This window comes from Stegostoma tigrinum, chromosome 14 (assembly GCF_030684315.1).
Source record: "Stegostoma tigrinum isolate sSteTig4 chromosome 14, sSteTig4.hap1, whole genome shotgun sequence".
Classification (NCBI taxonomy): Eukaryota; Metazoa; Chordata; class Chondrichthyes; order Orectolobiformes; family Stegostomatidae; genus Stegostoma; species Stegostoma tigrinum.
The window spans coordinates 14,818,520-14,845,633 of record NC_081367.1 but is presented as its reverse complement, the minus strand read 5'-3'; the positions used below and the strand labels follow the sequence as shown (position 1 = coordinate 14,845,633).

The window sequence follows — 27,114 nt, the reverse complement described above, 5'->3', positions numbered from 1 at the left end:
CTATGCCCCTCATGATTTTGTAAACCTCAATAAAGTCACCACTCAACCTCCTACGGTCCATTGAAAGAAGCCCCAGCTTATCCGGTCTCTCCTTCTAACTCAAACCCTTCATTCCCAGCAACATACTGGTAAATCTTTTCCGAATCCTTTCCGATTTAATAATATCATTCCTATGTAGGGTGAGCAGAATTGTATACAGTACTCCAGAAGTGACCTCACCAATGTGTGTCCAAACTCAACATGATGTCGCAATGCCTACATTCATTGGGCTGAGCAATAAAGGCAAATGTGCTAAATACTTTCTTAACCACCCTATCTACCAGTCAAGCAACTTTCAAAGAAGGTAACTGAACCCAGAGTTGTCTGTTCGAAAATACCACCCAGGGCGCCACAATTAACTGTACAAGTCCTGCCCTTGTTGCTTTACCAAAATGCATGAATGAATTAACTCAGGTATGACAAAAATCATGTAATTTTACTTACCAAATAAACAACTTTCTGAAAGAAAGCAGTGTTGTCCAAGATTTTGTGCATCGTTACAGTTTCTAACTCATCAGGATCCAACTGCTCTCTCTGGTAGGGCATGCCATTGTAAAGGGCAATAGGCAGAGGGCCCAGGCCTGACTGCTTATAGTAATCTTTGCATTCCTAACAAAGAAAAACAAAAGTAACAGAAACACGGCTCAGCACAGATCACTGTTTCTACATTTCCTTACATTAAACAATTACCTGCTAAATAACCTGACATAATTGCAACTTTTAGTAATGTTATCAAGTCTGGGTTAATAGCAACTTGAGGTTTAATTTGATAAATGTAGAAACAATTTGTGACAAACTTTAGAACTTCAAACCCATATTAATCTTGATTTGCATTTTCATAAAATATTTATTAAATTGTAATTTTTGTTGTCATGAAATTACTTTTTTAAGGAGTGAATTGCTAAACACTGATAACCATGCTTTAAGGGCTGGCAAAATGCACATCAATTTGAACAATATTAAAAAGAAATATTAAGCTGAATTAAGTAATAAATCACCCACTTGACACACAGTTTGAATCCAATGCACAAAATTACTTCTTTCCAATCTTTATTATTCTGCTTGAAAGGTTTTCTTTCAGAAAATACGCAGTCACTTGAATTACAGAGTAGCTACAATAGTATTGCATATCTTTGAGCATTGTGAAAGTTACAGAATTTAAAAGGATAGAGCTAAGGATAACTTATTCTGCTTCATTCACTTTAAAATAGTTATTAAAACACCACATACAAAATCCTCACATGAAAATGTTCGACAGTTCTCATTTCAAGGTGAAATGAAATGAAATGAAGAACATAATTACTGGAGCAGGACATTCAGACCATCAACTTTGCTCAGTCATTTTATTTGATAAGAGCTGATTTGTAGTTTAACTTCATTTCCTGCCTTTTTCCTATGTCACTTGAGGCCCTATCTAAAATAACATGCAATCTTGAAACTTAGACTTGACCCAACATCCATGTATCTTTGGGGGAAAAAATGGCGTTCTAATTTCTAGTAATATTCAGAAAAATTGCTTCCTGGCTTCAAACATGAACAGTTTGGCTCGAATTGTAACAGTGCACTCCCACACTCTGAATTTCCCCAACGTAGCAGTTTCAATGTAATGACTTTAGCAGATTCTTTCATAATTTTAAAGACCATGATATCAACCACTTTCCAAATGTAGATCTAGCTGCAAACAGCTGATTTCAGTTTTTGTTTGCCAATTTCTATGTAATGATGATGAAATCAGCCCTCTCCCCTGATTAGATACTTAATTTGGAACTGAACTCATCCCTTTCAATAATAACTTTGATAGTTAAAGGTCACTATTCCCAAACTGCTCAGCAACTGAAACTTCAACCATTTGAGGTGATTCACTCTCCTCTGGCAGGTCATTACACAAGCAGTCCAGTCAAAATTCCTGCAAGTTTTTCAATTATAGTGTACACCATCTTGAAATTCTCCCAGAATTGTGCGTTCTGAAGAAGCTTCACTGGACTTGGAATGTTGACTCTGCTTTCTCTCCATAGATGTTGCCAGACCTGCTGAATTTCTCCAGCAATTTGTTTCTGTTTGTTTCAGATTTCCAGCATCCACAATTCTTCGTTTTAATTATTTGAAATTTTCCCAACTGTTAAGATTATTTAGTCGATGAATTTTGAAATACTTATTTTGAATTAAACACCCTATTTTTGACTTATATTTCTTTTAGGACACCATAGAAGTGCTCCTTCTCCTCGATGTTAGCTGTTTGTAAATTACAGTTCAGGTAACTTTTTTTTGTACTCATGCGGTAGTTCTCCGAAACTTATTATTAGATCAACAGTACTGATGCTGAACAGTGTTTTCTGCTGCTCTACACAAACAGATTTACAATTTCAGAGCAACAAGTGCATATTCGCTTGATTACCAGACAATGGAATTGTCCACCTTCAGCGATAAATCAAAGAAAATCTAAAGGGTTGGAATTTACAGAGTGCGGTTGCAACTGTTCACCCCGTTCCCCCCTCCCACCCAGAAGGGAGGGTGACTGTTGACTGGTGCTTGATGCACCCAGAAGGTGTCAACCTCACAGCCATGACATACTTGGAGTCAGCCAAACTAGCTCAGACTGTTCTTCCTGCTCCACCATGATTGCAGGACCCATCCTAGAAAGCTGGTGAAAACCTAGAGAGGAATGGGAGTGATGGATTTGACTAGGGGGTTGGGGTTAGTGGATCTCAGGCATGTTCCCCAAATGCACACAAGAAATGGAATTGTGACCCCGGTCTTTCCTTCCCACCTTTAAAGCAGTCCGCTTAAATCAAATGGCATGTCCTTTTGTGCCTGTCCAAGCACACCAACCAGATTATGGTATGGATACTACATTATCTAGCTTGGCACCAAATTCAATTGACCTGATTAATTATTTAAACAAGAAGACACACTGTTAATTTTGATGCCAACCTATCTGCTGTACTATGAGGTACAGCTCAGGAACGAGCATGACGCTGACACCCCACTTCTGCAAACCCAACAGACAGAGGCTGTACGATTTAACCCTATGTATTGAAATCAACTTAACTAAGAAACAGAGTTCATGACTGTCACAAATTAACAAGTCTCACCTTACGGTTTCTGTCATATGCTGAATTAGGTCCCAGAATACTGGACACCTCTATGTTTGAAAAGTCCTTCTCCAAGACGCCAATGATGTGTTCAATTGCCAGCTTTTCACCTTCCTTTACCTTGCTGTATATCTTAAAGAAAATAAAAAGACTATGGATAAAACTCAGGATTACAAAAACGAAACAATTGATCTACTTATACTGCTCCTTTGCCACCAAACATCAACAAAGGACATTTACAATTTATTCCATAAAACATTTCACACAGCACACCTAACCTCCAATAAAGATAAAATTCCAGGAACCAAACTTTATCATACAAACCACAATTCAAATCTATGTGTGACAGTTTACAGTAAACAGAGGGGTTGGGGAGGGGTAGGACTTCTGAGCGTAGATGAAATGACAATGAAAAATCTCCATTAGTACACTAAATTTACTTCCATAGGAGAAGCTGGATACGGTTGATAAACAACAGAGAGACTGCTAGTGTATATTTGTTTTTCAACCGTTAGTCTCTAAGCACGGTAGCTCAGTGGTTAGCACTGCAGCCTCACAGCACCAGGGACCCAGGTTCGATTCCTGCCTCGGGCAACTGTCTGTGCGGGGTTTGCATATTCTCCCCGTGTCTGCGTGGGTTTCCTCCAGGTGCTCCGGTTTGCTCCCACAGTCCAAAGATGTGTAGGCTAGGTGGATTGGCCATGCTAAATTGCCTGTAGTGTTCAGGGGTATGTGGGTTATAGGGGGATGGGTCTGGCTGGGATGCTCCAAAGAGCAGTGTGGACGTATTGGGCAGAAGGGCCTGTTTCCACACTGCAGGGAATCTAATCTAAACCGAGCTTCTTTTTTTGCCTCTCATGGTATTTTAAATCTCATTCTCAAATGGAAATTAATTTTAGTCCAGCACTAACTGAATGGACAAAGCCATTCAAGAAGATTGATAAAAATGTTAGCATACAAACTAGAAAGCTTGGCTGGAAGGATGATGATGGCCTAGACTATGGAGTGGGGGAACATGAATTCATGTTGATGCCATTCCATAGAACTCATCAACACTGAAATGATAACACAGTTTCGTTTCCCTACAGATGCTGCCCAACCTGCTGACTACTTCCAGCATTGTGTTTTATATTTCAGATTTTCACATTTTTTTGGTATTTTGCTTTTTGATCAATGACTTCATCTCATTTGGTCCTTGGTATTATACTCCTGCATGAAGCAGCACCCTTGACAAGAAAGGAAGATAATAAACAAAAACAAAAACGTAGAATTTGAACACTCACTCGTGTGCCAGGCTATCATCTTACATACCGAAATGATTGTCTGGAAGGCATTCATATTGTCCAATTCATCAGCAACAAAGTTAAATGCTCTGAAGAGTGCAACACCAGGATCTTTTAGACCACTAGCCTCATCCGAATCATCAACCACAAATACCAAGCCAATCCTGTTACAAAAAGTAAAATCACTCGTTATCAACCACATTCATTGTTGGAATCATCCTTGAATAAAAATTACATTTGATGGTTCATCCCTCTGACATTCCTTTTGGAATAAACAAAATTAAATAACATTGGGTTGAACGTTTGAGAATAGATGGCACTGGACATTGATGGATGAATATGTGAAATTTCACTCTGCTGGATGGCGTGCAAGTTACCAAATCAAATTAAATCAAATGAAAAGATTTATCAAAGCCTAATGTTGAAAGCCAACAGGAATTCTCCTGGAGGTAGGATGAAACAGACCAACTGGCTGGAACTACCTCCTGACTGCAGACTGAGTGTCCAATGCTCAGAAAGCACAGAGGCCCCCTTGCTTTCAGCTGCAGACCTCCCCAAGGAGTGGTTTCCCAGCATCCCTCCAAACCACAATGATGGCCCACCTACTAAAGATGAAGGCATACCTTTAATTTACATTTAAAAGGTTGGAGAGGGGCGCCTACCCCTTGGAACACTATCTTCTGTACTTATTTGCCACTGTACCCAGCTTCGAAAGCCCACAGAAGATGGTGATCCACTAATTGGCCAGTTCAGGAAAAATCAGAGATGAGTGATTCTTTCCCACACAGTGAGAGCTTCCGACACTCATTTGAACGGCAGAGGTATCCTGAAGGCCAGGGAAAATCCTATCCATAAATGTTACACCACTGTTGAAAAGGGGAAAGGTGAAAATTTGTAAACTATAAAAGTCAGTCAGCCTACCATCAATGTCGGGGATATTTCTGGAGACAAACCATGAAAGAAAAGGCAATGGAAAAGTATGGTCAGAGAAATGAAAAACAGCTATGAATCATTCCTGTGTTCCTTTATGAAAAGAAGAATAAGGTTCATAAAGCATAGCATTGTTGATGTATATAAGGGCTTCCAAGAGATGTTTGTCAAAGCAACATATACTAGGAATTGAATCAAAATTCAAACCCATGGGATTAAAGAAACAGGAGCAACCTGAGTGCAGTACTGACTAAAGGGCAGAAAGGTGAAAGTTGCAGTGAACCATAGTTTTTCCAGACTAGAAGGGGAAACGCACAGTGGTGGTCCCCATACATTGATACTGGGACCATTACACCTTTGACTTGAGAAAAAGTAGATTTGCAAAATGAGAAGATATGCGGCATATTAAATTTATATATTTTGCCATGGAGCATAAGGAGAGACAATAAAGACTAAATATTGAGGAATTAAAAGAGGTGCAGGCATGGAAAGGCCTGGGCACGTATGTAAACAAATGCTAAATGTTTAGAAGGCTGCTAAAAAAACACAAATGGGATTTTTGGTTTTAGAACTGGAGGAATAAGTTACAACAGCAAGGAACCTGTACTAAATAAAAACGAAGTTTTGGAAAATTTGGCAGGTCTGACAGCATCTGTGAAAAGAAAAACCTAGTTATGTTTTGAGTCCAAAGTAACTTTTCTTCCTTTAACTTTTTTTAAAAAATCAACCTATTTGGGCATGTTACGATATATCCCCATTGCAGGTGGGACTCAAATCTGGACCTTCTGGTCTACAGGCAGGGACACTAGCACTGTATTACAAGATAGTGACTGTGTTAAGTCTTTATTAAACATCCATTAGGCCTCAAGTAGAACACAGTAATCAAATCTGGTAACCATATGTCAGCTGTCAGTGTTTTAGTAAGGGATACAGAAGAAATTGGCTGAAAAAGAACCAAAAATGACATCAGATGTGCAGACAACCTGGAGACACTTAATTGGCTCTCCTCAGAAAACGAGATGGTGAGATTCAACAGAGATAAAACAGCGAATGGCTAAGATAAATTGTCTGCAGTGACAGAATGGTCAGTAACCAAAGAACATAAACTTAATGTGTCTGGTAAGTGAACCAGAAGCAACAGGAGGGAACTTTTAAACACAGCAAGTTCCTGTGATCTGAGGTTCAGCACTTGAAAGATGACGGAAACAGATTCAACAATAAAATTCATGAGAGATTGTGATCCATACTTAAAGAGAAAATATTTATAGATAGTCAAGCAAGATCTGGGTAATGGGATTAATTGGCTAGTTTTACCTATGATCTTGCAGAGATGCAATGGTTATTTATTTTATACAGATTTATATATATTTGCATCCTTCTTGGTGAACTCTCAAAGAAAGTGCAACTGCACTGATAAATGCACATAACAATTCTTTTTAATTTTAAATGCCTGAAGAAAAATATGTAAAAATCGCATTTACTTTTTCATAATTCTTTCATTCATTGTGTTTTCCCATACCGTCTAGATCTCCAAATCATGCAAGTAAGCAATAAGGCACATTCCTGTGAAACTAGTATACCTTGGTGCCAGTTAAGAGATTCTAGACTTAGGTCCACAAATGTGAACATCCTTTTAAGCAGAGTTGATGTTTTGAGTCCAAAATAACTTTTCTCCCAGTTTTTTTTAAAGCAACCTGCTCGGACATCTTATGAACTCGTGTGGTCTGAAATAATACTATCATCTTCAAACTTTGTGGCCACCTTGCTCCTTCATTAAAATTAGAACTCTTGCTTTGTAGAAGTAAAGATGAAATAAGATATATTTCATCAATGAGTTCTACTTGACTTTGACTTTCTTTTTATTTAGTCATTGAGTTCCATGAATAAATCGTTGCCTTGTTTGAAGAGGCTACTGAAGAAACAAAAGAACTTAACTGAGCTTGGTTTGAAAACACAGCCATTTGTGAAAGTGGACAATTGTCTTATTTTGTTATCGCAATTAGTTTAGGCCTTGCTGTGGATTTTAATAACGAACAACATTTGTTCAAAAGGAAATCCAAGGTTAGTCAGAGATAGCAGGGGAGATTGTAAAACCTGAAGTAGAAAACAAACAGTGTTGCTCAGCACAAACAATATCTTTAACGTATCAGAAAAATACCTGAACATCAATGAATGAATCAGTGGAAAACATACCTGAGGGGGATATCATTTGTATAAAACATTTCTGCCATTTTCAGCAACTCAGGTGTACCTTCATCAGTTGGATCAACAATGAGTACCTAAAATTAAACAAAATTATCAGAAATAGCTTAAGCAGACATTGTTGCTCAAAAGTACAAATCTCAGGGATTTGTCTCTTTAAAGTGCCAGCAATTCAGAGAAGTAAATGGGAACTCAGCATCATGATCAAAAAGAATTTAACGATGTTACAAAAACAGAGCTTTTTGAATACCAACACATTTAACAAAGTTTAAAATATTTGGACAGTGGAGTATTTCACACAATAGAAATCTTGTTAGGTATACCACTGCAGGCGATTTGATCCATTTAAACATTTTTTTTGTAATATCTTGGATTGGAATCTCTACTGTGCGTTAAATCCATCAAAACCATTTGCTTTAAAAAGAAGCACTTAGGAAACTGGTTCATGCACATGTGAGAAAGGCTTTGTCTGACATCTTTGTTTTATTCTTAGTGTCCAGCTACAAGATTCCCCAACCATCCAGAGAGATTAATCCCTTTGATCTGATAACTGCAAAATGTCACAAAGGAAGAACATATAAGCTCACTGAGCTCTGCTGCACATGGACATGGACCACAGATACAGTCTAACTTGGTACAATTTCTCCCTTGCAGAAAAAAAAAGTTTGGAATGTGAGGGCAAAATCACTGAATAAAAGCAGGTGACGTAATGTGGTGTTAAGCCATATTTTTGTAGTAAATTAAAATAACATTATCCTTCAGCAAATCATGCCCAGCAAGACCAACTACTGGGAAAATAAAAGCATGTTATATTATCTATTGTATTACCAACTATTTATCAGCCGAAAACTCCTTTGCAATAAAGTTTAAGAGCTCGGCTGTATAGCTGACAAAATCACATGCTTTCAAAATTGTTTTTAGGACATACGTTTTCATTTTCCTACTAGCATAAATAACTTTATTGTAACATATAAAATGGAGTTCTGCGTCTGCTTTGCGCCTAAATAAAACTAAATTGTTTTTGTTTTACTCACAAAGTTGTGGAAGTTTTTCCGAATCTGTCGGATAACTCCAAGAAATGTGGGTCTCAGAAGTTCCTGCACATTAGAAGGCCAGGTGTTGTATTTGCTATCCGTCTCCAGATTATTGATCCACTATTTTGAGCAAAATGGTAATATAATCAACATCAACAATGCCATTCCCAACTGAGTTAGCAGCATTTAAGTATAATCATTACAAATGAGTAATGTTGACATCTTTTGATTTTTACTGACACACCGTAACTTTGACACCACGCTGATACTGTGTACAGGAGTTTGAATATAAGTGCAGCAAACTTATGAACTTATATACCTAAAATACCTAAATTACTGAATTATCATGATCTCTGTAATGTCTAAGTAGTCAGCTGCAGGTGTGAATGAGAAGGCTCTCTCCTGCTAAGTTTTGTTTTAGGCAAAGTTGCATTATCATCTCACTGATTTATGCTGTAAAGAAAATATAACAGTATTGGGTATACCCCCTGCTATGTTTCTATTACTTAGCGTTTTGTTTCAAACATTGATTATGTGGGCCTCTTGATCAACCAGAATATTTGATTGACCGCACACTCTTGGTCCCATAGGTGTCTGTTAATAAAACATTTGCGATAATAAATGCAAGTAAAACTGAAGGATGCTGGAACACAACAATGGCTTTACTTCACTTTAAACTAGTTCTTGCACGATCAGAATAAGTTAGTCCTCAAAGTTCATAATTATGCTATGAGGGCATTGTTGAAATAGTGAGTAAAGTCAGAGTACGGAAAATGCTTCAGCAAAGTTCCGTTTAATACGCTTTCAAAAGAAGCCCTAACAGCAAGACCCTGTCATTAAGAATATGTCACAAAATTTGGTGGAATAGATGACAATCTAGCCAACATTGTGTGAGCAGAATTTAGTAAACACATAAATAATACATATTAAATGACGTGGATGAAGGAAGTAAATGCCTTGTTATCAAGTTAGCTGATAACACAAAAACAGGAGAAAAGACAAAAAACGAGAATGATACAGAGAGTCCACAGAGGAATATAGACAGGTTACGGGAGTGGAAAAAAATTTGCACACAAGAGTATGATGAGAAAATGAGAGGTTATGCACTTGGGACGAATAGAAAAGCTGAATATTGTTTAGATGGAGAAAGACTATAGAAAGCTGTAACATAGAGGAATTTGGTGATCCTGATACACGTTTCACAAAAAGCTGACATCTAAGTTCAGAATTTAAAAGGGAAGACAAATGGGCTGGCAGCTTTAATTTCAATAGAAACAAAACAAAAATTGGGAGGCATTGCTAAAACTATCCAAGGCACTAGACAGAACACAGCTGGAATACTGTAAATGGTTTTGTTTCCCTTATCTAAGGGAGGACATACTGGCACTGGAGGCAGTTCAGAGAAGATGCACTAGGTTGAACTAAGGTATAGAGGGATTTTCTTCTGACGTGAGGTTCAGTAGGTTGGATTTGTACTTGTTGGAGTTTAGAAGAATGAGAGGAGACCTTACTAAAACATGTGACGTTCTTAGGGGGCTTGACTGGGTCATACAGAGAAGATGTTAATCCTAGAGTCTGGGACCAGAGGGTATAAACTCAGATTTAAGGGACATCCACTTCAGGCAGAGATAAGGAGTATTTCTTTTTCTTTAAATGCAGTTGTAATGATTGGAATCAGGTGGATCTTTGACGGCAAGACCCTTGATTGAAGTTGTTAACTTGGGCCATCAGGAGGCTCTTGGTGGCCAACGTAAACAGGGGATTCAGAGTCTCCTCAGTTCAAGGGACTGACGCCTAGTTGGTTGGCCACAGCCAGTGTACTGAGCACATGTACAAAGGGTGACATGGTGACAGGATACCAGCCTCTGTGCAGTTATTTCATGGAATTCTTTATTCTAAAGGACAGTGGGTTAAGTATATTCCAAGTAGAGGCTGACAGATGTTTAACCATAATGGTATCAAAAGTTATGGGAATAAGGCAGGAAAATAGAGTCAAGGATTGTCAGATCAGCCATGATCTCAACGAATGGCAAGCAAATTTGACGGCCTCTGCTTTGAGCTATCACTTACTTCAGCAAATAGCCTTGTTTGAATGATAAATAACAAAGCCAAGGATACGGGACAATCAAACTTACATAGATAGCTGGGTTGCGAATCTCTACACCATAATCAGAATCTGCTGGCTGTACATTTAACTTCAGTAATTCATGCAGTTCATCCCCCTGAATTCCCAAATCGTGGAGACCTTCCATGAGACGGGCCTCATTGCGCAGTAAGTCCAGAACACTGGCAAACACACCAAGACAGGACTGTTAATTTTGAAAGGAAACAAACGCTGGTTAATTTCTACAATTTGTATGTGTGTTTTAATTTATTTGCATATATTGTGATAGACTGGCTTCCCATACCTGAAGATATCTTGCACATCAAGATCAATACTAAGGCCATTGATGAAAAGTGCAGAATCACCTGGGTGAAGGCCAAATGTTTCTTTGAAGGTCTGAAAGTAAAAGTAAAGAATTACTGCCAAAAATGTTTCTTGTAATTCCTGCTCATTCAGCATAAAATTTCTATTTTAGTCTCAGATTCACAGATTTGTTTAGCCAGACAACAATTGAGACATGCCCAGTGAGCTACAGAGTCTGCTGTTTACTGATCCTGAGCAGAGAAGCAATTCAGATATTGAGATAAGTATTACCAGTCCTCATTGGGGGTGTGGGGTGAAATGAGGAAAATTTAAAACAAAGATTATCAAGGCTCCTGATTATTAATCCATTCCTCAACTGCCATGCCTTGACAGTTAAATATTTTAGCACATAATCACTAATTATACAAGATGAATGGTTGTCTTTGGAACAAAAGTGCAATTAAATAGTCACTTCCTTAAGTCGGAGCAATAAGAAATAAATCCAATTTTAAATGAGCATTAAAATGGTCACCACACCAGCAGCTCCTGTGCTTCCTATTCCATAATAACTGATGAGGTCATTTAACTTTGTTCAGTCCTTTATCACTTGCTTTGGTGTTCTGAATGGCATTCAATCCCTCCACTGATTCTATTATTTCCTAATGTCCAAAATTAAGAAAAAAAACACATTCACCTTCTTCCCACTTCATGTGAGCACAGGGCCCTCGTTAAGAGAGTGAGGGTCTGGGAAGCAGACATATAGAAACATAAGGATGAATGGAGAAGCTGGAGCAGCTATATTAGACTGAAGATATTTACTGGTCAGCTGGTAACTCAACCGCACTTTCAGGCACACTGGAAGCACGACAGAAAGTGTCAAAAAGCACAAGATTTAAACAATAAAATAAGCATTAATTCAGGCTACTTCACAATTATCATGAGAGCGCACAAAATTCAATGAAACTTTCTGCTTTCCAATATAAAATAGCAATTATTTGGAGCAGAATGGCAGAATATTAAATGCACACTTACTTGTTGATGCTCTTCGATTTCCCGCCTCATATCAGAGTTCACAACAGTTCTGGTTATAGACCTGTGTATTAGAAAAACAGAAAATGTACATTAATTCTGTAATTGAGAAACTCAATAAATTATGGATTTCTAGGCAATAAACAAGATCTATTATATTCTCAATTTGTAGTTTATGAACACTGTATTTTTTCTGTACTCTGTCCAGATCCTTAGTTACTTTTCATAGCCTCTAATAATCTGGACCAACATAAATGTTTCTCCCTGTGAATTCCAACAGTGAGAATTCACCAAGTAATTCATGGAATATCTATTTACAGAAGAAACGAATTCTATGCTACTGTTCCAATGTCTCATGTCCTGCTGCTTTTTAAGAAGAGCAAAAGAGGAAAACCAGGGAATTTCAGACCAGTTTCCCAAACATTTGTGCTGGGGAAATCTATAATCAAGGATAGGGTAACTTGAACATATTCAGTTAATCAAGGAAAGCTCGCATGGATCCATGACAGGCAAATCATGCCTGACAAACGTCACAGCATTTTTTGAAGAGGTGACTACGGTTGTGGACAGGGGAACGTCTCAGGATGCTGGTTTCTGGACTTTCAGAAGATATCTGATAAAGTCCCATGTAAGACACCGTCAAGGAAGAAACCCAGGGAATTGAGGGTCAATTCCTGACATGTCACAAATAGGTAATGAAAGTAATCGAGAAAGCTAATGTCATGCTGGTCTTTATATCTATACGGCTAAAGTACAGGGATGCAGAAGTTATGTTGTACTGACACAAAATCCAGTTAGACTCAGGAGTACTGACAGTAGGCTAGACACCACATTTTAAGAATGACATATTGGTCTTGGAGGGAGTACAACATAGGTTTACAAGAATGATATCTGTACTTCAGGGGTTGAGAAGAGAGATTACAGAATTACACTTGTTTTCTCTAGAATTTGAAAGGTTAAAGGATGATCTGATTAAAATCCTTAATATATTAAGAGGAAACGACAGGGTAGATAATGCTATTTCCACAGATTGGGAATTGTACAACTGGAGCTGGGGTCTTGCATAGAGTTAGAATTAGGACTAGACCAAATCAGGAGAGATGTTATGAAGCACTTCCGCTTGTGAAGGGCGGTAGATGCTTGGAACTCCCTTTCACAAGCAGCAGTGGATACTGGACCAGTTGTTAATCTTAAATATGAAATACATGAATTTTGGTTCTGTTAAGGTATGAAGGGATGTAGGCCAAAGGCAGATATAGGCCACAGATTGGCCTTGATCTCACTGAATGGTGGAACAGCTTGAGGGGCTGAATGGCCTATTCCTGTTCTTAAGTTCCTGTGACTTTTTGCTCATACAACATGAATAAAAAGGGCCTGAAATCAAATTAAATATAATCTTGAGAATTATGGGATCAGATTTAACCACGATCAGTGAAAAAAAATGATGTCCTTTAGACTTAACATGAGCTTTTAAACAGCAAGTTACTGTCTAAGGGACATCTAATCACAGCTGCAACTTCTATGCAATGATCTGGGACATGGAAGAACAGGACAAGAAAAGAAAAATCCCATTAACCAATGAGAATCATCAAATGGAGGTCTAGAATTTGAATCAGGAAGTATCAATTAGAATACTTAATTTAACAAGAAATCTGACAAAAAAAAAATGACATAGATAATTGCATCTTTAGTAATAATTAAAAACTGAAACAATGAAATTCTGCACTCATAGAAGTTAAGTTTCATTTGCAGCAAGACAATACGGTAATAATTATCAACATTACAAAAAGGATACTTAGGGTACTTAAGGTCATTATGAAGCTAAAATTGTGCCACAGGACAGAATCCAGAAATCTCACCCTTGGAATTTGGTCCCTGTAATTTTCACTGTTGGGGAAAAGGAAGTGTGTTGCACTTCACACATCTATGGTTCATATAACCAACTGCACATGTTCTAGTGCAGATGCCTTTCGCCAGATCCATTTGTGTTGGCAACTTGTGTACCGTAGACTGAGCAGCAGAAGGTCTAAGCTTGTCAGTAATCATTGGTGAGGTAGGATACCCTTTGAGCGAGATCTGTGGGACCCTTTGGAAAATATTTGGGATTACTGCAGGTAGACATGTACGTGACAATGGTATTATCAAAGGAGTTGTTAAGACATCTAAGTTTCCTGTCCTTTAAAAATTTCATTGAGCAAAATATCTGAAGTGATAAAAAAAATCAGCACTTTCTATCGAAATCAGTCTGTTGACACACATTTGAGGGTTGTCATAAGAAGACTGGTGCCATATGATGCATTTCACAACCTATCATGATCACTTAGCTTGATTGGCAGCTCCAAATCCTGATGAAATCTTTGAAATGGGACAATGAGCATGTTAAGGTTTATAAATGATTGAATGAAATTAAATGTAGGGACTGTTTTCTTTATCAGTGACCATCATTTTTGACATGACGTACACTTAAGAGCATTCCTTAATCTCAACATGACTCCTGAGGACTTAGCATATGGAATACTGAGTAAATTGGCACAGAAGTTCAAAGGGCAAAGGGTGGTGGTGAGAGGAATGAATGGTATGATTTGACAACAAGTTGGCACAAGGGATATAAAGGGTAGTGGGGGGTGCGTCAGCATGTTGTATTAGAGTAAGGAAGAAGGATACAGTTTGATATGTGCACGCATTTGCTTCTGAAAACAGCTGTGACAAAGTGCCAGTGAACAAAGGCAGGCCTTTCTTACCGCCCACTGCAACACCTGGCTGCATCTGAACTCTTTCCAAGGAGATGGGCACAAAATTAAATTCACACAGATAATAGAGCAGAAAATATCTCAGACAGCAATTTCTGTGTTTGAGCTATTCTGTGCATTTGCATTCAGTGGAAGTTGCAACTCAATTTGCGCATATATAGTGAGTACCACTGGTCCCACCATTAATTACCAGAGCAAAATCATTACAGGTAAATATAATTTTATCAGTATTATATAAATGCAGTTTACACAAATAAACAGAGGTCTATCATAATACCTGGCCTTAGTGGGAAAATTCTGGCTCAAGTCACGCATTACCATCAAAGCATCGTCTGTAGGTGCAGCCAAGATTCTAGCAGCAGCTTGGAAGCTTAGATCTATCACAATAAACAGATATAAAATCTCCATAACTATTCAACAAATTAATGGCTAGATGCTGCATTGCACATAAAATGCCTTGAGCATTTCAGCCAGGATTGAAGAAGTCACAATGTTATTTAAGATCGTTATGGAAATGTAAAAGATAAATTCACGACATTACTGCAAATGAAACAGCGAAAGTCAGACAAAGTTGTAAAAGTCAAAACTGGTAAGCAATGAAATTAGGACTGATATCAGAAATCACTTTTTCACACAGGACTTAGAGCTCAAGGAATATAAACACTGTTTGGAATTTGTTTCAAATCTACATTTCCTTTGTGAATGAAAACTGTAGATATCAGTGCTGCTGTTTTATCCAGTCACAACTCTTGGGGTGTTTTGTTTCAAATTAATGAGAGTAGATTTTGCAAAACAATATATCTGATCCAAAGTAGAAAGACAGCAGTAAATCTCTTCTGTGAGAGGAAGCGGCTGATGAGCAAGTCATCCAGTCATTCTCTCAACCAAAGTTGGCCTACATGAGGAACTAACAGAATTTTTTGACCAGTGGAGTTTTTAATCATATACACTCAACTCGTTGGTTCCAGCCTTGCTCCCTATCATTTGAACAGATGCATTTTTAAAAATTTCTTCACAAGTTGGGAGCTTTATTCCCCATGCCGGTCATGACTGCCCAAGAGAAATGGACCCCCATACGGTGTTACTTTCTTGGACCCCTGCAGTCCTTGGATGTCACGTTAAGGTCAGGAAGGGAGTTTGCGGATTATGACCCATGACAGCGAAGGAATGGTGAGATATTCCGAAGTTAAGATAGTGTGCATCTTAAAAGAACTTGCAGGCAATTATGCTCCCATCCAACTGCTGCCTTGCATTTCCAGGTGGCAGACGGCACAGGTTGTGAGGTGGTATCAGGGGATCCTGGGTGAATTGTCACAACCCATCCTGGAGATGGTACACATTGCTGCACTGTGTGACAGTGGTGAAGTGAGTGAATGTTGAAGGTGGTGGATGGAGTGCCAATCTAGCAGGTTGTTTTTTCCCTGGGTGGGGTCAAGCTGCTTGATTGTTTGAACTGCAAAATGAGGGCAAGTGGGGAGTACTCCAGCATATCCCTGACTTGCGCATTGTAGATGGTGGACAGGCATGAAGGTGACAGATGTTATTCCCCACGGAATTTCTAGCCTCTGACCTGTACTTGTAACCACATGGCAAATACGTAGTTGATCCCCTCAGTTCCTGAGGAAAGATATTCCTAGTTCAATGCCTATTCTGCAAACTCATGAAACATTGCTAAGTTCAATGAAAAGCATCAGCAAATAGAAAAAGCATCACTGCTTTTGCTCCTTTGACATTTGAGAGAAATTAACTAATTACAGCCATATTATTCAAAATCAGTCTGTTCTGACAAAATATTACTTCTCTTTCTCCTACAAGAACATGTTTTTTCTAGGTATATATTGTTAAATGTCTTGGTCCCAAGATCTTGAAAAGGTGTTAACAAATGCAAGTCATTCTTGAATTAAACTGACTGCTCAAGTAAGCCTTCCCAGAAACCAAAGCCAACCTCACAGTAAAAGGGGGCATTCTGCTCGCACAAGCTATTGCACTTCCCCCCTTTTGGCAAATATTTCTGAGGCGGACCTCATTGACTGTGAGGCTCTTGATTTAGTTTGTTAACCTGGGCCAATCAGCAAAGCTTTGGCACCTACCTTCAGGAGACCAAAGACTCTCAGACTAAGAAGGAAACCCAAGAATCCCAGAAAGAGTGCACTCAGGAGGAACACAATGGATCATCATGCTCTCATTAAGTTCCCCCGACCACTGAGTCTGGTATTGAGGACATCAATACTTTCGTTTCACTGTTGATATCAAGGCCAACAAACACCACATCAAACAGGCTGTCAAGAAATTATACGATATTGATGTAGCTAAAGTCAACACTCTTATTTCAGCTTGATGGTGAAAAGAAAGCATATGTAGGACTGTCCCCAGACCACAATGAGTTGGATGTTGCTAATAAGATTGGCATCATCTAAACCGGCTTTACGAATAACTGTAAAATATTTCAAGAATTTTTTTAGAAGTTAAAAATAAACCAGGAGATTAGAATCTCCTCAGTTGAGGACTGACTCCGAGCTGGCTGGCTGCAGCTAGTGTACTGCGCACTAGTAAATAAAGGGTGACTGTGATGGAATACTGGCCTCTATGCAGTTATTTCATCAGTTAATCATTTGAGGCTAATTACAGTACTCTTCTTTCCATCTTCCTTGACTCAACATCAGCTTCAACCCTGTCCACAAGCAAATGGAAGAAACATATGGAAAGCAGGCCACTTACAAGATATGACGAAGCATTCGTTCTTTAAAAAAAACTGTGAATTTCCTGAGGAACACACAGCTCAAGGATTTCTTTAATCCGTTGCATTGCCTCCATTTTCTCAATAAAAAAGCAAAGAAGAAATGCTATAGTGTTATGAAAATTCTTGCTGGACACATCCAATACCCAACACTTTACACTCAGGAGTATGCTCATTTTTTGTTTCATTCACTGAATACTTGGTGAAAACGAACTTTAAAAAGGCAGCTGTTCAGTTCAGAAACAGATGCAAGTTTAAATCTGAATTGATTCAATCCAGTCGCCAATGTTCCTGTCATTCAATAGACTTGGAATGTACTTTTTTTTAATGCTGGGAATGGAATAAAGGTATACTTCATTATCAAAACTTGATTGACACATAATTCTATAATCTTCAGGTGATCAAAATGAATTCAACAGTCAGTAAAGTCAGTCAATCTAAGTATAGATCTGTAAAAAAAGAAATCCATTGCAGTAGTCTACTCTCATCTCTCACAGTTTAGCATTCCAAGTTTGTTAAAAACTGAGATCACCATCTAGTACTTGTGGAAGGCAAATGGTTAACAACATCAGTACCATCAGAACCCATCTGTCCATTTTTTTTTCTTCTTTATTCATTCACAGAATGAGAGCGTTTCTGGTCAGACAGCATTTGCTGCCCGTCCCTATTTCCCAGAGGGCAGTTAAATGTCAACCACATTGCTGTGGGTCTGGAGTCACATGGAGGCCAGGCCAGGATGGCAATTTCCTTCCTTAAGGGATATTAGTGAACCAGATGAGTTTTTCCGACAATTGACAATGGATTCATGGTTATCATTAGACCCTTAATTCCAGATATCTTTAAATATATTCAAATTCCACCATCTGCCACATTGGGATTTGAACCTGGGTCCCCAGACTTATTTCTGGGTCTCTGAGATGATAGTCCAGCGATAATACCACAAGGCCATTGTCTCCCATTTCCACAACCAGCAAAGGAGAGAATTTTAAATGAATTGAAAGCCAATGCAAAGTATTAGTACAGTGGAGTAATAGGATGGGGAATGAGAACTTGCAGCGAGAATGATGTGAGTGTATGACAATGTGGCCATCTTTGGCATAGGATTGATCACAACACTAACTAGGGTCATTAAAACATCAATTTTGTATGAGGGTGTAAGAGTCTTAAAGAGCAGTGCATTAAGCAGCACCTAACAAACAGCTTTGGACCTTGAATAGTAAGACCTAAATGTCAAGGTCTCCCTCCATCATACAACTGTAATTTATACCCAGTTACCATCATGCAATAAACTACAACGTTTCAACAAGAGTCTGCTCTTGTTAAGACCATCAGGTCATTTAACCAGGACAGCCCTGGTAGATCCCTGCCTGGAAACTGATTCTGTTCCTGCCAGATGGATCTTACACCAGGATGAGCTGTGGTGAGCATCATACAATAGTGAGGACTTGATTTTGTGTTTCCAATTGTCTATATCAGCATGCTCTTTAAAAATAAACTGGTGTTTGCATCACACAATCCAAGAGTATGTACAAACTTCATAACCAAATGAACAATTTGTTTCCAGGTGAGACTGACAATTTCATGACAGCTTCAAATTTGACATTTCTCTCAGCTCACCTTGCAGCTGCCAGACTTTGAGAGGTGCCATCTCATTTGTACTTTCAACCAGGTGCTTCCTCAGTTCCTTGAGTTGCTCCTTGATCTCAGGATACAGCTGCCTATCATCAAGGAAGAAGCAAAACTGCAATTACTACAAAAGGAATTTACAAATAAGACACTGGCACAAAGTTACAAAACTTCACTGTACTTGAGGTAACCATTGGTATTGAAGCTAATAATGACTCAAGCTCTTCCTTACAGGACTGTTAATAAATGCAGTACCTTTGATCTTTACATTCTAGTATGAAATAAATCCATTCTTCTTTCCACCAAAAAGGGATCAATACTTCAGTACAATTTTAATATAAATCAATAAATATACATTAACGTGATACAGCTTCCACATCCCAAAATGTGTTAGGAATTTGCATCAACCTCAAGTGGCAAGAAGTTAAGGTAAGCACAAGAAAGTTCCAAAGTTGTCAAAAATATTCTTTTCGACTTTTGGTACAGAAAATGACTAAACCTCATCTTCCAGTCTGTCTTATTTGGCCTGATTCAGTGTGCTATATAGTTGGTGCACCCAAGGTTCAAAATGGATGAAATCATAAGGCAACATTGATCACTACTTAGTTATAAAATTTTCAGTTTGATCCCAACCAGATATTGATTCAGCTCACATTTGTGAAGAAACCAATTATCAACGTCCTATTTTTATGCATCCTTTTCTCAATAGGGAGATATCCTGTAATCTCTATTTCACTTGAAACAGGTCGATTTTGTAGCTTAACATTGAGACGACCAGTAAACTTTGTGCAGACAACCTGTGTGGCTGAATCGCCTTAAGTAAAATAAATCTCAAGGTAAAAAATACCTCTAAAGTAAAGCTCTTTAAATTGACATTTACACATAAATGTACTTTATTTCATCCAACTACTTGTCAGAATATGAGCAAATGTTGAGTCCCATATGTTAGCAGCCCAATTTCTTTAAGCAGGTTCTTACTTCAGCTTTCCGAAGAGGAAACCTTGGACTTCATCAACGGGATCATTTTCATTTATCACAGTGGCATTTAGTTCAGAGCCTGTAAACAAAACATAGGGAAAAAAAAAGGCTGGGGGTGAGAGATAAAAGCAAAGTACTGCTGATGCTGGAAATCCAAAGCAAATAAATTGTTGGGAGAAACTCAACAGGTCTGGCAGCATCTCAACGGAGAGAGAAAGAAAGTTCATCTTCAAATTCAATATGAGATACCAGACACAAAATGTTAACTTTGTTTCTGTCTCCACACGTTACCAGCACCTGCAGCATTTCTCCAAAATTTTATGCATTTATTTCTGAGGTGGAGGGAATTTGCCAATGTGTACAATGGCAGTAGAATAGTAACAGATCCTCAAAAAAGAATTTAACACGATACAGTAGCAGTTTCTATGCTGGAGAACTAAGCGCTCTACTGACCAAAGGAAATCTCAAATGATTAAAAAGACAACAGAAAAAGAAAAGAAAACACACACAATAGTCAAAACAAAAAGCACAAATGTTCATGAAGGGGAAAACATACAAAGTATAGCTGAAGTTGTAAAGTATAGCAGATGTAACAGCTACAAAAGGGAAAATCAAAATTATAAAAGACAGCAAAGTCAACACAAAAAAATCTTTCCATATATGTGAAAAGTAGTCAAGCGCAAAAGCCTTTTAAAAAAACAATACTAATGACTTTGTCAATGAGAAAATGTTAATGGTAGACATTTTCAATAATTACTATTTACAATAAAGCAAGAGGTCACTTGGCCAAAGATTCCAAGAAAATTAACACTGACTTAAGGACAAGCATTCACCAGAATTAATGCAATCAAAGCAACATTGCTGAACAAAATAATGGCACTGAAGAGTGACAAAAGCCCAACTACAGTAGTTTGTATTTCTGGACTTTTGAAAAAGTAAGTGAAAACATGTCTGATACCCCAACTATAATCATCAGAGTTTGTGATTCAGAAACCATAAACTTTAGAAATTGCATTTCATTCCACTATCAAAAGGTTAGACTGGGAAAACCAAGGCACTTTGGCAAGTTCACGTCAAATCCATTGTCAGGAAATTACATGCATTATAATTAAGTATACAATGGATGAACGGTGCAAATATTTTCAGCTGATCTGAGACCAGATGTGGATCTTTAAAAGGTAAGTCAAGCGTGGTGAATCTGATTCAACTTTTTTCAACTGGTATCTGAAGTAATGGAGGCAAGGAAGGGCAATGAATATTGTTTCTCGAACATATTGGATAAAGATCCTCATCAGGTACTTTTAGTTGAAACTTAACGCCCTGAAAGTAATAAAAATTACTGAGTAGAAATTTTGCTGAGCAGCAGGAGACACAGTAGGTGCAAAGGACAAGTACTCATTAGCGGGATGTGACTTGTGATAGCTCGTAAGAACCTGTACCAAGATGTCAACTGGTCACTGCATTTATTAACAACTTGGATAGCAGGACAGAAAACTACATTTTGCCAATTATGCCAATTAGTGGCTCAGTGGTTAGCATTGCTACCTCACAGCGCCAGGGACCACGGTTCGATTCTACCCTCAGGCAACTGTGTGGAGTTTGCACATTCTCCCCGTTCCCGCGTGGGTTTCCTCCGAGTGCTCTGGTTTCCTCCCACAATCCAAAGATGTGCAAGCTGGGTGGATTGGCCATGCCAAATTGCCCAAAGAGTTCAGGGTTGCATAGATTAGAGGATGAATCTGGGTGAGATGTTCTGAGGGGTGATGTGGACTTGTTGGGCCAAAGGGCCTGTTGTTTCGACACTGTAGGGATTCTACACACAAAGACAGTTGGCCTTTTAAGCTGTGAACACAGGTGCATAAAATTGTAAAAAATATATTAATAAACTAACTGAGTGGACAAAACTGTGGCAAATGAATTTCAATACAGGTCAATGTCAGGTCATCCATTGTGGACATAAAAGGGATAGAAAAGGGCACTCTTTCAATTATGTAAAACTAGAGGCACTGACGGTTCAAGTAGAGTATGTAGACAATGTAAAATGTCTTGAACAACTATCGAGAAAAAACAAAGAGGATAATAGAATGCTGTCTATTATATCTTGAGGACTAGGATTAAGGAGTCAGATTTCAAACTTCAGTTAAAAAATGCAATCATTGGATACCGCTAAGTGAGGTAACAATTTGTAGAAAGGGACATTAATACAAGGTAATCCCCAATGCTTGTTCTATTCATAACCCGTCATCAGCATTTAGAACTTAACCAAGTTCAACAGAAAAATAAATTTCAAATCCTAATCTTTTTAAAGATTTGATCTCTTATTTGTTGATAAAGAGAACAAATCCTTCTACTATTGTTGTTTTACCTGCTATAAATTACTTATATATTCACAACTATCTTGTTTGTGGCCAGTAAATGTCAGTTTGAAAATGTTAATTCCTAATATCAAATGAATTTCATTTGCACTCCTTTTCAGAGAAAGCCAACATTATTTGCACAACACTTTGAAAGTCTGGCATTTGATTAAAAGCAACCCCCAAGTCCAACATTAAGCCATCTAAATCCTGGTTCAATTCCAGGTCTTCATGAATTTAATTCATCTCAGCCAGCTCACAGTTTGAATGCTAAACCTGACCTCATCATTGCCAACTCTCACTGAAGTTGCAACAACTTATCAACTCTTGTTTGATGTCTTCGACAGTCTCGCAGCTGTCACGGCACTCAGATTAACCCATTATCATTCCATCACCGGTCAGTGGTATAATTTTTCAATATGATGAAGCTTCTTCAGCAATAATAGACTATGAATATCATTGCAACAAACACTAATTTGAAAATTAATCTTTAGGCGTAAATTAGAAATTGATACAAGTTTGAGTACACAAGTTAAATAAAGTACTCTCTATTGTAATAATTTTAAAACTGTACAGAATGTGAATTATTTCAATGACCTGTTACTTGTGTGTCATCTTTGGCCTTGTATTCAGTGCTTTTAATGGCAAGCTCAACTCCATAACCAGAAAGGAAGACCTTCTCCTTACTTGGATTCTGCAAATAAAAATTCAAAAAACATGAAATAAAAGCATATGAAATCAGACAAATGTTAAGCGATTGCTCATACCGTAATTAATTATTTGCCAACTAGGCAACAACTAAATAATGTAAGAAAGTTCATGTATTTAAAATGTTTTGTTGTCAGAAAACTCATTTCTGTTTGGACAAGTTTGTCATGATACACCTCCATAGCCATCCTATCCTGAGATGAGACTTGAATCCAGATTTTCTGGCCAAGAGGTAGAAACACCATCACTGTGCCACAAGACACTAGCATTGTCTTGAAAAATTATATAAGAATAACATTACTCTTAATGTTACTTTGATTAATAGTAACTAAATACATCACATAACTAACTCCTCCTTGTTTTACAAAGGAGGCACCTGTTATACTTCATTGCTGTTACTTTTTGAAAGGAACATCCAGATGTGTGCTCAGTCTTCAATCAGTTATTCCTTCAGTATCTATCTGACTGGCTCTAAAGGCCTTAAATCACATCACAAGCCTCAATGCAACATTGACTACCTAAATACTTATGTTGTCAATATACAACCCTTATTCTTTCTTTGTATGTTGTCTATATTTTGTAATGTCACTGACTTGCTGCTGTTATTATAACAAAGAGGCTCGAATAAAAAGAAACAATACAACTTGAACAGTAGGAATTCTCAGATACCTCTACCAATGGAGCTATAGTTAGGGTCAGCACCTTGCATCAAACTTTTCCTATGAAATGGTCATCTAGGCAAGGCATTAGAGTGACCTGTGGAATCATCTGCCAGGAAGGGTGCAATGATGCAAGCAGTGGCAAGACAGAAAATTGTCAGAGTAAAATATGGTTACTGAAACGCATATCACTTATTTGGCAAATGAAATTTCTCTAATACCAATGCATGGCGATTTTCACAATACTTAAAATGAATTCCCCAGACAGCCAGAATTCAACAAGAAATGAGTATTAATAAAGTTGCAAATTAGGAACAGAGTTAATCACAAAGCAGCCTGTTTTACTTACAGCAACATAATGTCTGAGGACATAGTTGATATTTCCAACATCAGATTTAGAACGAAGGAGTTTATGGAACTTGGAAAATTCTTTGGTACCAATCTCACCATAAAGAATTACCACTGGAAGTTCAGGTCTTAAGGAGGCGTCAATGTGATCGCCTTTAAACAAATAAGGTTTGGGTCTGGTGTAAGGAAAGAAAATCAGAATTAAAAATGCTTAAGTTCCAAGTAAAATTACATTATATAGTTTGCCTCAAAGACTGTTATAAATTGTGAATTTTATTAAATATTTCAAAGGTTTTCTATTGTATGAACCATTAACTACTTTGTTTTCATGATAATTGTATAATTAAAACCTACGATGTGACTTTCAGACCCAAATTGAAGATTTACAAAGAGCAATTCAAAAAATAACCAAAACAAATTCTTAAGTGGTTGACCCTTGAGCTATCATTCCATGATGGTTGTATGTCATCTAGGACGTGGTTCCATTGTTGTTCCACAATGTTATTGTTCAGGTGTAGGTTTGAGACAGTAAAAATATGGGTTTCTGGTACAAAAAGATCAGCCATCAAGATGAGTCAATCTTGTGCTTATCACATGCACTCTCAAGAATAGCCACTCATCAACAACTCAGTTTTTGATTTCAGGATATTTTTTGTTTCCCCCGAAGCATTAGTCCCAATTTCAATTGATCCAACTACAACAGAAATTTGTTAACTCAAGGGACAGCACGCGGGACAACCCGGCTCTACATCACTGCATGTCATGATATGGTGCATTTTCCCATTAAACTAACTGGAACAAATGGAAAGATTAAGCTGTATTGAAGTGCAATCAGATGAAAAGATGAACTGGAAATTTACTAACTCATCTTCATATTGACTTTGAAGTAAAATATCTCCTTGACAATGATTACCATATTTACCATAAAATACCTTCCCAGTGAATCACAGCATCATACCCTCTTTAAAATGGCATATTTTATTTTATATTGTCAATCTAAGACAGTATAATTCCTATAATTTAATTTGCATAATTTGAAGACAGTTAAGGACCTACTTGTGTGAAGTATGCTTTGTCATGCTTCCTTAGCTAGCACTACAGATGTCCAAGTGTGCTGGTAAGGCTATTATAAAATGATGCCATTGAAACATTGACAGCAGTTTTGAAATTTAACCTTTCAACATAATGTTGGTAAACATCCATATATGGATACTTATTTTCATAGTCCAACATTTATATTTAACATAAATGAGAATGCCATTTCATACATGAAACTATCAAACAATGTTCAAACCCTTCTAGCTACAAATGGCAAACCACAGAAACTGACATTTCTGCAGGGAATAAATCAAAGTCTGTTGAATAGTAACTTCAAGGTGGATGGGCTTGTACCTGCAATGTTCTGATTTTGAAAATTAACGACTAGTTGATCTTTTGAGTCACTGCTCACATACAGCTACAGTATAGTCAGAGGCCACAAGCAGTTTCAGGACTCCAAACTTCCAGAGGTTACTTTACTTTCTCTGAAGTGGGAAGATTGGATATTTGAAGATAATAAAATGTGAGGCTGGATGAACACAGCAGGCCAAGCAGCATCTCAGGAGCACAAAAGCTGACGTTTCGGGCCTAGACCCTTCATCAGAGATCTAGGCCCGAAACGTCAGCTTTTGTGCTCCTGAGATGCTGCTTGGCCTGCTGTGTTCATCCAGCCTCACATTTTATTATCTTGGAATCTCCAGCATCTGCAGTTCCCATTATCTCTGATTGGATATTTGGCTATTTTTTGATTTGTGAAAGGAAGTAAAGAAGCAGCAATGAAGAGCTAGGCTGGATTAAGAGGAAGTCAAAGACAGGACTGAGATGGAAAGGAGGTAGTGGCAAGAAGGCTGTAGCTTTGACCAGGACCTCAGAAATTGGACATGATGACTGTACAAAAGAAGACCAGAACATGAAGATTAAGTTTGAAAGGGGCAGGGAGTTTGGAATTTGGCTATGTGGTCATAATTGGGTCAGAAGTGAGGCAATGGAATAGAGATTAGAGATTACTGTTTGGTAATCTTGTAAGTGATAATGCATTAAGAAGCATAGGATAATAAATAATGCACAGAGGAACAGCAAAAACAGCCACTGATTTGAAAAATAGATTTGTATAGATATGGACCAAATATATACAGTCAGTTATCATTCACAACAAACTTTTACATCAAACATTAAATATTGTGACATAATTACCTGAAATAAACAAAAACAAAAACAACAATGGGGCTACAACATAGAAAGGAAAGAACAATAAATTAAAAATAATAATTATTGCTTACTCTCTACCTATTTTTCAAAGGAAAGAGGAATTCTTACGGTGGTTGGAACTGGATGAAATTCCCTCAACCAAGCATGTCATGGTGACACTGACAAAGTCCAGCATCTACCAAATCTGAAATCCCTGAAGTCATCAGAAACATCAGAGGCTCAAAACAGTGTTATAGTCTTAGCGCAGCACAGAGAGCTAGTAAATGTTGGGAAGCAAAAGTGTGAGAATTTCTTCCTAGCTAACAGATTTCATGAAACAAAATTCAATCATAGTCCTTAACAAAAATGTCAAAATGTTAGATTAGATTAGATTAGATTCCCTACACTGTGGAAACAGGCCCTTCGGCCCAACAAGTCCACACTGCCCCTTGAAGCATCCCACCCAGACTCATCCCCCTATTACCCAGACACCCCTGAACACAACAGGCAATTTAGGTCCACCTAGCCTGCACATCTTTGGACTGTGGGAGGAAACCTATGCAGACTTGGGGAGAACGTGCAAACTCCACACAGACAGTCACCCGAGGCTGGAATTGAACCTGGGTCCCCAGTGTTGTGAGGCTGCAGTGCTAACCACTGAGCCACTGTGCCGCCCCAAGTTGTCACAATCTTGCACAATTGGTAGCAAGTT

The 27,114-nt window shown here is 38.0% G+C and overlaps 1 protein-coding gene across 2 annotated transcripts in view; it reads right to left on the bottom strand.

The window, feature by feature from the left end:
* Nucleotides 1–27,114, bottom strand: part of uggt1 (UDP-glucose glycoprotein glucosyltransferase 1) — a 130,189-nt gene that overhangs the window by 85,535 nt on the left and 17,540 nt on the right. For both annotated transcript variants that reach the window (XM_059651013.1, XM_059651014.1), the window contains exons 6-18: nt 24,178–24,352; nt 23,059–23,155; nt 20,108–20,186; nt 19,121–19,221; nt 15,044–15,143; nt 12,020–12,080; nt 10,989–11,080; nt 10,716–10,866; nt 8,581–8,700; nt 7,538–7,623; nt 4,443–4,578; nt 3,132–3,263; nt 484–648 (exon numbers count right to left, since the gene is read on the bottom strand). In XM_059651013.1, coding sequence (XP_059506996.1) covers nt 484–648; nt 3,132–3,263; nt 4,443–4,578; nt 7,538–7,623; nt 8,581–8,700; nt 10,716–10,866; nt 10,989–11,080; nt 12,020–12,080; nt 15,044–15,143; nt 19,121–19,221; nt 20,108–20,186; nt 23,059–23,155; nt 24,178–24,352 — 1,495 coding nt within the window. The remainder of the gene's footprint in view (nt 1–483; nt 649–3,131; nt 3,264–4,442; nt 4,579–7,537; nt 7,624–8,580; nt 8,701–10,715; nt 10,867–10,988; nt 11,081–12,019; nt 12,081–15,043; nt 15,144–19,120; nt 19,222–20,107; nt 20,187–23,058; nt 23,156–24,177; nt 24,353–27,114) is intronic.